Source organism: Erinaceus europaeus, chromosome 16, assembly GCF_950295315.1.
Source record: "Erinaceus europaeus chromosome 16, mEriEur2.1, whole genome shotgun sequence".
NCBI lineage: Eukaryota > Metazoa > Chordata > Mammalia > Eulipotyphla > Erinaceidae > Erinaceus > Erinaceus europaeus.
The window spans coordinates 78156748-78170914 of record NC_080177.1 but is presented as its reverse complement, the minus strand read 5'-3'; the positions used below and the strand labels follow the sequence as shown (position 1 = coordinate 78170914).

At 49.7% G+C, this 14167-nt stretch overlaps 1 protein-coding gene across 1 annotated transcript in view; it reads right to left on the bottom strand.

Annotated features, from left to right (window-relative positions):
• Positions 1-12313, bottom strand: part of DPF3 (double PHD fingers 3) — a 259572-nt gene extending 247259 nt beyond the window's left edge. The window contains exon 1 of the mRNA XM_007528429.3: positions 12223-12313. Coding sequence (XP_007528491.1) covers positions 12223-12254 — 32 coding nt within the window. The 5' untranslated portion in view covers positions 12255-12313. The remainder of the gene's footprint in view (positions 1-12222) is intronic.
• Positions 12314-14167: the final 1854 nt, after the last annotated feature.

Sequence of the window (14167 nt, the reverse complement as noted above, 5' to 3'; positions counted from 1 at the left end):
TCTGGCTGTCTCTATCCAAAAATAAAGATAATGATTAAAAAAAAAATTAAGGGGCCAGGCCAGCGCACCTGGTTAAGTGCACACACTACAATGTGTAAGGACCTGGGTTCAAGCCCCTGGTCCCACCTGCAGGTGGAAAGTTTCACAAGTGGTGAAACAGAGGTGCAGGTGTCTCTCTGTCTCTCTCCCTCTCCACCTCCCCCAGCCTTCTCAGCTTCTGTCTCTACCCAATAATAAATAAATAAATAACTATTTTTAAAAGTGGCTTACAAGATCCTAAGATTATAGGGGAACGGTTCCACCCAGTACTCACGATCACTACTCTGCCTTTAGAAAGCAAAGGAATATTCTCATTTTGCAGCAAGCATTTCTTTTCTTTTCGGCCTCCAGGGTTATTGCTGGGGCTCTGTGCCTGCACTACGGATCCACTGCCCACTGCTCCTGGAGGCCACCCCCCACCCCCGCTTTGTTGCCCTTGTTGTTACCCTTGTTGTTGTCATTATTATTGTTGTCATTGCTGTTGTTGTTGGATAGGACAGAGAGAAGTGGAGAGGAGGGGAAGACAGAGAGGGGAGAGAAAGATAAGACACCTGCAGACTTGCTTCACCGCTTGTGAAGCGACTCCCCTGCAGGTGGGGAGCCAGGGTCTCAAACCGGGATCCTTATGCCGGTCTTTGCGCTTTGCACCATGTGCACTTAACCTGCTGCACTACCGCCCGACCCCCTGCAGCAAGCATTTCTAAACCTAACAACCAAAACGCAACTGTAATTCTGAGTTTGGACCCACAGTCACCACACTCTCCAGAATCTACTTTACATAAAGAATCAGTTCTGTGGTCTGGAAGGTGACACAGTGGATAAAGCATTAGACTCTCAAGCATGAGGTCCCGAGTTCAGTCTCTGGCAGTACATGTACCAGAGTGATGTCTGGTTCTTTTTCTCCCTACCTATCTTCTTCATAAATAAATAAATAAAATCTTAAAGGGGGCAGGCGGTGGCTGGTTAAGTGCATATGGTACTAAGCTCAAGGACCCGTGTAAGGATCCCGGTTCAAGCCCTGAGTGTCCACCTGCAAGGGGGATGCTTCACAGGCAGCAAATCAGATCTGCATGTCTCTCTCCCTCTCCCTCCTGCCTGCCAACCCCTCCTTTTTCAATTTCTCTCTGTCCTGTCCAATAAAATGGAAAAAATGGCCACCAGGAGCAGCAGATTCCTCGTGCTGACCCCTGCCCCAGTGATAACCCAGGAGGGGAAAAAATAAATAAATAAATAAATTTTTAAATCAATTCCGGGGGGGGCAGGCATTAATGCACTGGATTAAGCACAAACAGTACAAAGTGCAATGACCTGCTCAAGGATCCTGGTTCAAGCCCCCAGCTCCCCACCTGCAGAGGGGATCACTTTGCAAACAGTGAAGCAGGTCTGCAGGTGTCTCTTTTTCTCAGCCTCTCTGTCTTCCCCTCCTCTCTCATTTCTCTCTGTCCTATCCAACAACAACAACAAATGGAAGATGGCTACAGGAGCGCTTGTGTTGCAGGCACCAATCCTCAGCAATAACACTGGAGGCAAAGGAAAAAAAATCAATTCCTGCTGTTGATTGCCTATGCTAGCAACACACCTACCATGTCCACTGGCAGATGTGAGCCCCAACCCCACAAACCTCCACCCCTTCTCTCTTTCCCCAAGGCCTCTTAAGAGGATCCGGAACCCCCAAGTTCTGGGAAAGGGCCCCCTCTGCTCCTTGCCTTGTGCTGCTTCTGATTTGGTGAGTGGACTCAGGCCAGGGCTGATAAGGGGAAATGAAATGAGGCTTCCCTTGAGCTCAAATTCTCTCCTAATTCAGACCCAGACAATGAGAAAATCCCACTGAGGTCCCAAGACTATTTACACACAACTGGATGAACGAGGCTTCACATTTCCTGAGCAACAATGATCAGACTCCATGTGTAATGCCAGAATCAGTCCACACACTTGAAGCTTGAGCTTCTCGCTGGAATAGTGCTTCCTGGGAGGTGGCGGGGAGTAATTGTTGATGCTGAGCCACCTCAGTCAGGAGGAAGAGGACTTTGTAGTTCTAGTAACGCCTCACATTTGTACTTTACACCTTCTCACTGTTTTCACAGCCATTATTTTATTTGGGCCCCTAGGGGGGGTAAGCGGGGCTGGGTGTGTGGAAGGAGGGGAAAGGAGATACTGGTGCTTCTCCCTGAATGAAAAGGTAGGCCTGTGTGCTAACTCTTGAGTGAGCTGCCCTGTCATCCTAGGTGTTTCCTCCTCCTGGATGCCCTCTGTTGCCGCCGGAGCTGGAGCTGCCACTCTGGGACCTGGGGAACATTCCCTCCTGGTCCTGCAGGTCCCTACTGCTGTGCCAGCTCCTGCAGCTGCCCAGACACAAGCCCTGGCCCCTGCCTGGAGTCCCTGCACTCAAGGAAAAGGGACAAGGTACAAGGTCAAAGCAATCCTTGTGACTGTCAGGTGAGGAGAGCCTCCATCCTCAGGGATCCCTAAACCTACTCCCCAAAAAAAGAATGGTATTCCTGTGGTAAGAGGACAGAGAGATTGATTCTGGGGGCCGCTGAGCAGTGGCACACCCAGCTGAGCACACAGTACAAAGCCCAAGGACCTGGGCAAGGATCTGGGCTCGAGCCCCCAGCTCTCCACCTGCAGCAGGGATGCTCCCACAATCAGTGAATCAGGTCTACAGGTGTCTCTCTTTCTCTTCCCCTTCTCTCTCAATTGCTCTCTCTGTCCTGTCCTATAAAATGGGGGGGGGGGGGGTTGGCCATCAGGAGCAGTGAAGGCATCAAGCCCAGCGACAACCCTGGAGGCAAAAGAGAAAGAGCAAGATCCTATACTATTAGTATGTTTTTCTTTAAGTTTATATGGTGGGGGAAGCCTTTCTATCTAGAAATGTAGTCTAAAGAAAGCCTAAAGTGGAATCAAGAAAAAGAGTCCAAAAAATGAAGGGAACCAAAAATAACATAAAGCAAAGACCCAAACAGCTCTGTGTATCTTCACAGCAGCACCGTCCAATAAGCCAAAAAGGCAGACACAACCCAAGTATTCATCACTGGATGAGGCGATAAACAAAATGTGGTAGATACATATCCTGGGAATATAATTTGGCCATAGGAAGGAAATCTTGACACCAGCTATAATACAAATAAATCTTGAGAACATCACCATAAGTAAAAGAATCGAGCCCCAATAGGACAAGCAGTGGCGTTTCCACTTCTGAGAGGGTTAGACTAGGCAAATTTATAGCGACAGAAAGGAGAATGGTACTTATCATGGGAGTGGGAGAAAGAATAGCAATGGGCATTACTGCTTGTGGGCCCATCATCAATGAACTTAGTTCCATTTAACTGTATGATTTAAAGTGATCATTTGGGGAGCTGGATGGTGACTCACCTGGTTGAGCACACATAACGCAGTACGCAAGAGGGGATCAGGTAGTAGCACAGCAGGGTAAGCACAGGTGGCGCAAAGCGTAAAGCTCAAGGACCAGCGTAAGGATTCTGGTTTGAGCCTCCGGCTCCCCACCTGCAGGGGAGTCACTTCACAGGCAGTGAAGCAGGTCTACAGGTGTCTATCTTTCTCTGCCCCCTCTGTCTTCACCACCTCTCTCCATTTCTCTCTGTCCTATCCAATAATTACATCAATAACAACAATAATAATAACTACAACAATAAAACAACAAGGGCAACAAAAGGGAATAAATAATTTTTTTTAAGTGTAGTGCACAAGAATCCAGGCTCAAGCCCCCTCCCTGCCCCCGGTCCCCACCTGCAGGGGAAAAGCTTTCACAAGTGGTGAAGCAGGGCTGCAAGCGTCTCTCTTGTCTCTCCCCTTCCCTCTTGGTTTCTCTCTGTCTCTATCCAATAAATTAATAACCAAAAATATTTAATAAATAAATAAAAACAAAGTGATTGTTTTGTGTTGTGTTTATCTTTTTTCACAATCAGAAAACATTTCTGAGACTCTTTCTGCTGGAAGGCAAGTTGACCATTTTGTTTCTTCCTTCATTTTCCCCAAGTCTCATAATTTATACATCAGCATCTCTGATGGGTTTTGCAACCTCCTCTTTCTCCTTTGGGCTTGTAGAAAATTGCCAAGGGAACTTTCAGCCAAAGGGAAGCCTGATAATAATGCCCTCCCAGGGCCAGGCGGTAGTGCTCTAGGTTAAGTGCACACAGTACAAAGCGCAAGGACCTGCTCAGGATCCTGGTTCAAGTCCCCTGCTCCCCACCTGCGGGGGGGGTGGGGGGTGGGGAGGGGTCATTTCACAGGCAGTGAAGCAGGTCTGCAGGTGTCTATCTTTCTCTCCTCCTCTCTGTCTTCCCCTCCTCTCTCGATTTCTCTCTGTCCTATCCAGTGACAACAACAACAATAACAACAACAACAACAAAGGCACAAAATGGGAAGAATGGCCTCTATGAGCAGAGGATTTATACTGTAGGCACTGAGCCCAGCAATAACCCTGGAGACAATAAATAAATAAATAAATAAATAAATCCCTCTGAGGACTCAAGGGTGTCTGAAGCAATGTCACTTAAGGAGAGACAACAATTTCTAATTTAGAAATCTACCACTGAAATCTACCAAGACCTAGACCAGCCCCTGGGTGTCTGCAGGTTACCTCCATCTCCTCCGTGGTAACACAGGGGACCCTAAGGAAGCTCAATGAAACATCAGGACAGGTCCACCACTTCTTGCTGGGGAGACAAGTGCCTGCTACAGCCCAGATGGAAGTGAAACAAGAACTCACTCTTTTTTTTAAATATTTATTTATTTATTTATTCCCTTTTTTTGCCCTTGTTTTTTATTGTTGTAGTTATTATTGATGTCATCATTGTTAGAACAGAAAGAAATAGAGAGAGGAGGGGAAGACAGAGAGGGGGAGAGAAAGATAGACACTTGCAGACCTGCTTCACCGCCTGTGAAGCGACTCCCCTGCAGGTGGGGAGCCGGGGGCTTGAACCGGGATCCTTATGCCGGTCCTTGCGCTTCATGCCACATACGCTAAACCCACTGCGCAACCGCCCAACTCTCAAGAACTCATTTTTTCTTGAATGCATTTTCATTAGTGATTTAATATTGATTTACAAAATTGTAAGATAATAGGGGTATAATTCCATACAGGTTCCCACCACTAGGATAGTAAGAACTCACTTTATTTCTACGGTAAGTCAGATGTGTGTCATGGTAGTGGAGAAGCAGGTCCAAAAAGATCTCGATAAATGAAACCCAAGAAAAAAGTTCTTTTAGCTTGGCTTCCCTCCTCTCTCCACACAAAGAAAAGAAGAGAAACGCAGATGTTCTGGGGCTGGGCAGTGGCACTCCTGGTTGAACGCACATGACAGTGCACAAGGACCCAGGTTCGAGACCCCAGTCCCCACTTGAAGTGCGAGGAAACTTTGTGAGTGGGTGAAGTAGGGTTGTAGGTGTCTGTCTGTCTCTCACCCTCTCTGTCACTCCTTCCCTCTCAATTTCTGGCTGTCTCTATCCAATAAATAAATAAAGATAATTTAAAAAATCACTAAAAGAAAGAAATACACGTTCTCAGTAACTCCTATCTTTTTCAGAACCAACAACTTTATCTCAGTCTTAAAAACAGCAAGAGAGACCAATCTGACTTCTTTTCTTTTTCATCTGTTATTCACTGGTTGGGGTACTAATGAGAAAAGTGATCAAAAGAGAGAACCAGGGAGTTTTGTTGTTGTTGTTTTTAACTCATGCTCTAAATGACCTACCATCTGCTCTTCAGCTTCAGGTCCTGAGAAGGGAGTGGAAGTTCCACCCTGGTTAGAACCTCAAGTGGTAACACAAGTGACAAAAGAAGAAACTGCAAGAGACTCCTCACATCTTAACAACTACACTCTCTCCCCCCCCCCTTAAGAGCTACGCTTTGAAAACAAGGAAGAATTCAAACTGTGGTCCTTGAGTGTCCTCCCCGTCTTAATCATCTATAGTAAGAGCTACACAGTATTTGATTTAGAAGAAATGTAGCCAAATCGCCGTACAACAGCCCCAGCGCAGAGATAAGGAATATGGCAGCTCCCAGAAGTCCTGTATCAAGATCAAAGAGCTGGCTGATGGTGGGGTGGGGAGCAGGACTCTGGATTCCTCTCCCAGAGCTGATGCCCCTCTACCCTGATAGCAGGTGAGAAAAGTCTGGGGACAAGAAAAGTTTTTCTGATGCAGCTTCCAAGTTAATACAAGCTGCAGGTTTTCAAGGTGAATAATGAAGGGGGAAAAAAAGGAGAAGAACTCACAGCAACCTGAGATGACCACAGTCTCTGAATGGTGGGGGGAGTGCGAGGAGGAGGATTAGACATGTACCATCATTGTTCCTCAGGCTCAGCACCCAGCCTGGGTGGTGGAGGATTCTATGTGGGCTATTTGATCCCCATTATTAGGCGATCTGACCCTAATCCGCTTGCCCCCCCTGCTTCCAAACAGAGCCCCTCAATCTTGCTCTCCTCAAGGCTTCTCTCTTTCCCTTTGCAAGTTCCCCCCTCCCCTCCCCTTCCCCCCTCCACCAAGACTATTTACCAAAATACAACCCAGAAATTCTCAGCACAGCCTGCATCTCTTTTCCCACCGACCACCACCACCACCACCACCACCCCCCAACACCTTCCAACCGCTGCACTGCTTTTAAAACTCTGATGCAAATCACAGGCTTCAAAAACCTTCCTTGCTGACAGGTTTACGATGCTGGCTCCATTCATCCAGATGGTTTGACAGACTGTGAAACACTAGTAACCTGACCAATAAGAAAAACAAATTACAAAAACACCACAACACCTCCTCTCTCCCTGGTCACTGACACAACTAAAGAGAACTTTGGGACTTGACGTGGATCATACTATCAGGCTCTCTTGCTGTTAAACACTTATCTTTTCAGAGTTCCAGACCACACTGTGGTTTGATCCACTCTTGATTTGTCCTGTGAAATACCTACATATTTACAGACTATTTAAAGGTTGGGGTCATGCTAGAAAACTATTCTGGGCAAAAACTATTTCAGCCTTGGGGGCATTTCTTTGGCCAGGGACTTACCACATTTGGCAACTTTTCTGTCTCCCACTGACTTCCAGAAGACTCAAAAACCACACACACACTTTACTTCGCAGAGGTTGTGATAATAAACAGGCCTGGATCCTGGTGCCTTTTTATGACCTGCCCCTGCCCCTGCCCTACGGCCACCAACACCACCATGATCAGCAAGACTGCACTTTGAAACAGCAGCCTTAGTTCCTTTCTTTCTCTGACGCATGCTCAAAACAAAGCATGCTTGATTTTCACCAGTATCAACAGCTTTCAGTATTGTGGTCTCTCTCAGATATGTTCAAACCGCACCAATCTACATGATTCCAAAAGCCATGGGAGATGAGAAGTCTCCAATCAAGTCACTTGTGGATTCCTGCCCAACCTCTGGGTCCACACAGCTCCCATTCCACCTCTGGGGGTCTCTCTGGGGTCTCCTGGGCAGTCTGCAGAGAGCTCCCCTGTGACCAGGCCTCCACTTGGGTTCTGGTAGAAATTAATATCCTTTATGGGTATCTGCCCTCGAAACCAAGCATTCTTCCCACTGAAAATGTGTAAATGAAGCTTAGAGAATTGAGTTTTGTTGTTTTTTTTTCCTTCCCCAGTGGCAACCAGGAGCAGATGGAGAAAGTGGTTCTTTGGCATCTGGTGACTTAAAATCTCCAAGGGTGTTTTTACATAAAGGGTTAAAATAATGTCCATAAAAGGCTGCAAGTTCACACACAAAAACCCCAGGCTCTAGCAACCCCTAACTGAGTGTACACCAAGAAAGCACTAAGAGGAGATTAGAACCAGGAATGTGTGCTCCCCACCCCCTGGCTGATATCTGAACTGACTGCCAAGGCAGGAGTAAGGTCTGGCTTCTACCAAGTGACAATTACACAACTTGCAAACACACAGAACCACCCTAGATTAGAATACATTGCATCCACATCATAGACTGTATAAAAACATCAGTAAAGATTTGAGACCTTGGCTTATTTAGTATAGTTACTTCTCCCCAGAGTTGTGCCCTTAATAACAAAACAGGGACTGTGTGTGTGTTTGTATATATATATATATACATATATATATATATATATATATATATATATGACTTATTACAAGTCTTCCACCAAGTCTAACTCTTTACAAAAGAAAGTTCCAATACTATTATGTAAGTGTAAGTTCACAGTTGAAAGCGGACAGACTAATTTACTGGTCATATTCCCTATAAACAAACGTTACTAGAAGCAAAGCCCAGTTGGCTTAGATGGAATAATTAAATAATAATAACAGTTATTCTATTCTAAGCAGGCAGTTATAGTAATAGATACATATGTGTATAATCAAGTCTGGCAGAAGGTGGCAGACATTCTCTGTTAAGTGCATACAAACTAGGGCTTTGATAACTTAATAAAAGGATAAGTCCTTTTAAGTGTTGATAACAGATTTGGGGGCAGCTGGTATACCTGAACTAGAGTGTTAAGTAAAATTACAATCTATATTTAAAGCCTTTTGCCCCCTGGTTGTGCAGCAATCAGCCAGGATATAATCTGCTGTGTGAGTGACTTGCAGCTAGATCTTTGTGCAATCCATATGCATGTGACCTGCTTATGCAGTTTTCACTGCAGGCCCCTTATCTTCTATGTACATCAAGCAAAAAATAAGGGGGATTCTGCAGCTATGTAGCTGCTAAATTAACTGATGTGCAGTAAACATTTACACATCATACATGTCCATCTCTACTTTCAACTTCTACTTGTCCAGATGTGACTGCTTGGCTGTGGGGCCACCTGCCGAGTCCCCTTTGTGATCTGATCGGTCCAGGCGGCTCCAGTTTCTGCCTCTAACACCCTGTTGGGCAGTAATAAGATGGTAAAGGCGACAACACAGAGAAGCCAGGCTGTCAGCTTCAGAGAGAAAGGAGGTGAAAGGTACTATATGAAGAAATAAGAAAGGGAGTGGAGGGGAGATCAAAGGCAGGAAGAAAGCCTAAGAGAAGCTATGTGTGTTCCAGGAGCTGGGGGGGGGGGGGTTTCCTACAGGAGACCCCAAAGCAAAGAGATTCAAATCGTGACATGCAGTTAAGGGAGCTATTGAATTACTGAATGTCCCACATGGGAAAAGCTGGTATAATAAACAGCCTATATTCAGGACAGGCAGAGCCTGACAGAGGTGTTGCATTAAACCTGGGCTGCTTTTCCCCGGCAGATTACCACCCTTTTCCCCATCCTGGAGGAAACCTTAGTGTGACCAGTTTCTGTAGGGGCATCTGTGGTGTTGGCTTGTTTTTTTTGGGGGGTGAGGTGGGGGTGGGGAGTGGAGACTCAGAAGGCACATAGAAAATGCTAATGTCGTTCAGCTCCATCTTATTGTCAGGAGGGGCACAGAGAATAAAAATTAAAAAAAAAAAACAGCTCTCCAAACCATTCTCCTAGTTCCCTCCTCCCAGCACCACCATCCATCCCTTCTGCTGGATGAGTCCCTGCGCTTTGTTCTAATTTGCCCCATGCATAATGTATGCGTGTGTGTACTGTTTCTAGATCAGCAACTTAAAAAATCAAATAGATGTTTTATTAAATAAGTTGCTTTAAAAAAAAAAAGATGCTCTGTGTCTCCCCAAAACAAAACATCATACTCCAAAATTAGGAGTTTAAAACCCTTCCAGGAGGGGGGCGGGGCATGTTGATAGTGGCGGACCTACCCCCACCCCTGCCCCGCCCGGGATAAATGCAAAACTGAATAGCTAATTATAAATGACCACTCAACTGCCACCTAGAGAAAGCCAGTGTAGGTGCAGTGTGTCTACTAGAGTGTGTGTGTGTGTGTGTGTGTGTGTGTGTGTGTGTGTGTGTGTGTGTGTGTGTGTGTGTGTACGCGCGCGCAGCGAGTCGCAACTGCATCACGTTCACGTTGTAACTGTTTCTAATAAGAAGTCCAAGTACAATATTCAGAAGCAATTCCACTAATCGGTTTGTATCCGCACCTCACTTCCTACTTCAGCTCCCCGCCCCCAGACAGACACCTTCCCCAAACACGCACACTTCTATAGCCCAAACAACAATATAAATAAATAAACAAACAAATAAATAAATAATAGCTGAAGCGCGTAGAGTCCGCGCGCGGGGCCTGGCGGAAGGGGCTCCTGGTACCAGGGCGCCGCGGCCCCGCAGGAAAGCGCCGGGCGCCGGGAGCGGCTCCTCTGACAACCCGGGTCCCGGCGGCTGCGCGCTCGCCGGCAGGGCCAGCGCGACCCACGCGGAGCCGGTGCGGCCAAGTTACGCCCATTTATTCTGCCATAAAAACATTTTCTTCCTTGGCTCGAACACTGTGGCGTCCGAGTGCACTGTATTCAAAGCTTTCGAGAGAGGATTGAAGCCAGGCGCATCTCTCTCTCTTTCTCTCTTTCTCTCTCTCTCTCTCTCTCTCTCTCTCTTCTCTCGCCTCTATATATAATATTCCTCTCTCATCTCCTATCTCTTCTCTCCATCTCTCTCTCCCTCCTTTTCTCTCTCCTCCCCCTCCCTTCTCTCTTCTCTCTTCTCTTCTTTCTCTCTCTCTCTCTCTCTTTCTCTCTCTCACCCTCGGCTTCCAGAGCTCTAAACGGCAGCTACAATGTATATATTTAAAACTCCCAGCCCTGGGACATTCCTACCCTTGCCCTACGACTGAAGGGAGATAAGCCAATGCAGACAAGTCGCCTTCTCCCCGGGCGCTGGGTGCCTCCTAACCCCGCACACACAGCGCCCCCCACCCCCGGGCGAGCCCGGCTCTCAACTCCCGGAGCCTGGAGTGCGGAGGCGCTGAGCTGAAAGAACCTGGGTGGGCATCCTCCCTGGCTGCCCCCATCCCCACCCACCCCCGTGCTTTCTAGCCCAGCTGCTGCGAGCTGCTCCCGGCCGTGGACCCCCGCCCACGTGGCCCGGGCGCCCTGGGGCTCCCCTCGGCCCCGGCAAAGCCTCACTAGTCCCCGGCCACCCCCGATATCGTGCTAGCGAGCTGACTTGGCGGCTTAACAGTTGCACCGACAGGAAGGAAGGAAGGAAGGAAGGAAGGAAGGAAGGAAGGAAGGAAGGAAGGAAGGAAGGAAGGAAGGAAGGAAGGAAGGAAGGAAGGAAGGAAGGAAGGAAGGAAGGAGAGAGAGAAGGAAGGAAGGAAGGAAGGAAGGAAGGAAGGAAGGAAGGAAGCCAGGATGAAAAATAGGAGGAAAGGCAGGCAGGAGCTGGCCCCCACCGGCCCCGTGTGTGCTGGCCCAGCCCGCCCGCCCCCCGGGTCCCGGATCCCGCGTCCGCTCCAGGTCTCCCCGCGGCGGCCAGAGGCACCTGCCCGGCTCTCGCTCCGCCGGGGCGCGGAGCCCCCAGGCTTCCCTCCGCCCTCCTCGGGGCTCCCCACGGGCGGCGACACCCTCCGGAAGACCCGCAGCACCCCGACTTAACCCGGCTGGCTGAACCCACCACCGCCCACCGCCCCCCAGCCCCCAAAAATAGCCGGAGCAGACACCCCAGCGACCTCCCTCCCCGGAGCGCCGTCACGCTGCAAGGGCTGCCCCCGCAGGAAAGACCCCCCCCCCGCCACCACCTGGGCCCCCGCCCGGGGCTCCCCCTGCGGGATCCCAACTCCGGAAGGTTTGCACAAACTCCCCGCCAGCGATCCAGGGCGCGGAGCGAGCGAGCGCCTGCAAACTCCGGGGGCGGCCGGGCGGGGTTGCGGGCTCCCGAGGCGCGGGGCTCTCTCCCCGCAGCCCCCCGGCGTTCCCCGGAGCCCCCGGCATTCCCGGAGCCCCCGCAGCTCCCGGAGCCCCCGCAGCCCCCCAGCGCCCCCCGGAGCCCCCGCAGCCCCGGAAAGCCCCCGGCAGCCCGCGCTCTCCTGGGACCCCCGCCGCCCCGGGGCTGCCCTGCACCCTCCCCGGCCTCCAGTCCTCCCGCAGCAATTACACCCCGCCGACACCTAACAATTTTCTTCTTGCTAATTGTATCTCCTGACATTTCTGCGCGCTGAGGGTGAAAAAGAGACGATGAAGAAGTAAGAGCCGAAAAGAAAAAAGAGAGAGAGAAAGAGAGAGAGAAGCCCCGCCGCGGCTGCAGGCTCCTGCAAGCGCCGTGCACCGGCAGCGCTCCGCACGCAGAAGGCGCCTTTTTTTTCATATTGCAACCACGCGGAATATGTACATTTTGGAGTCTTACTTACGCTTTCAGGGGGTTGTGAATGACAGTCGCCATTTTGCTACAATGTAACAGAATATTGTCTGTCTCAGAGTTCTAAAGGTTCGCTCAGGGGAAGCGGCGAGCCAATCAGAATGCGGGATACCGGCCCACCGGCCAATGGGCGCGGCCGGCCGCCCGGTGGGCGGGGCCTGCGCGGGGGTAGTTATTAGGGGAGCTGTCAAAGCCCAGAGGTCACTCCCTTTTGTAGAGCCCGAGAGCGAGCAGGTCTTAAAGGGGCAGTACCCGTGCAAGCGGCTTCTTTTTCAGACTGGGCAAAGCGGAGACCGCACGCGAGTTGATTCCACTTTGCTTTGGGCCTCTACTTTCTCAACAGCTGCCGAGAGTTTGCGCTCCCGGACAGAAATATTTTTTTAAGCACTGCCAACAAGCCATTGAACCCCATTCATTAGCTTTCGGCTTTTCCTATCGAGTTTCTAATCCCCCCTAAAGGGCAAATCCCCTGGTTCCCGTGCAAAAGTTGGAAGGCTGCCGCTTCGTCTAACAAATTACTGCATGTGCCCCGCCATTTGCTCATGCTCCGGGTCCTGTGGCTTTTTAGTATTCTGATGCCCGGAGTGGTTTTTTCTTCTTCTTCTTCTTCTTCTTCTTCTTCTTCTTCTTCTTCTTCTTCTTTTCCTTTATCTCGGCCACCTTCCCCACTTGGTTCCGGGAAGCACAGCCGCCGCAGGCTCTGGCGACTCCAGGACACCAGCTCCCCTCCCCCAGGCATGTCTGGTGCCAGGCTCCCCCCCTGTAGCCCGGGGTCACTGCGCGGTTCCCCACCGCCACCCCCTCGCCGTGCACCAGAGAAACTTCCGAAATGCCCAGATGCCGGCCGGCAGGGGCACCTCTGAAAGCCCAGGAGCCCTGACCTTTATTTGGGCTCAGGGGCGGCGGAGGGCTAAGGAGACACGGGGGGGGGGGGGCCTTCCTGCTGCGAAGAGAAACCGGCACGCTGCTGGACTGGGCGCTGCGGTCCCTTCCCGGGGGTGGCACGCGCGCGCGATCCCGACTCACCTTTCCCAGGTGAGATGGAAGGTGACTAGAAGCTGCTGGTGTCCCCCACCCTTCCCGCAGGTGTCCAGCGTCGACGCCTGCTGCCAGTCGGTGGGAACCCCTCACTCGCGAACCCCTGATGAAACCGGGAAACTTGTACGAACTCCGGCTTTTCCGCGGGGCAGCCAGAGAAGCTGCGTGGATGAAATCCAACTAAATCATGAAGAGGGGTCTCGCTGGCTCTCAGCAATCTGGCTACTCTCCCAAGGCTGTTGGATCAGGTCAGATGGCTACGGTAATGGGGGACGGATAGAAGAATGCACAGGAGATGACAAATTGTCAGCTCTTCAAGGCTATGTACCCTTTCTCGGATCACCTCTCCAAGACTTAAAAAAAATGTTTTTATTTATTTTAAAGTTCCAAAATCTTCACTACAGTACCAGATAAAAAGAACAGAGCTGAACAGATCGTGAAGTTTTAACCCCTTCATGCTACCTAGTTAGTAGAGGAGAGAAATTCTCTTAAGTTGCTTTGTAACTTCTCTAAGTTAGTAGCAGAGACACATGCTATAAGTTGCTTTGCAACTTCTTGGCACAGCATTTGGCACTTTGAAAAGGTTATCTCCTTTTACAAAAATTAAAGCTTGTAAAATTCCTTCCTATGAGCCACGCGATGGCAATACCTGGTCAAGCACACACATTACAGTGTTCAAGGACCCGGGTTCAAGCCCCTGGTCCCCCATTTGCAGGGGGAAAGCTTCACCAGTGTTGAAGCAGTGCTGCTGGTGGCTTTCTCTCCCTCTCTCTTCCCCTCCCCTCTCAATTTCTGTCTCCATCCAATAATAAATAAAAGGATTTTAAAAAAAAAAAACCCTTCCTTACAATTTGTAGAGAGAATTGAATCCTTCAGAAGCTAGCACTGCCTGGAGTGTG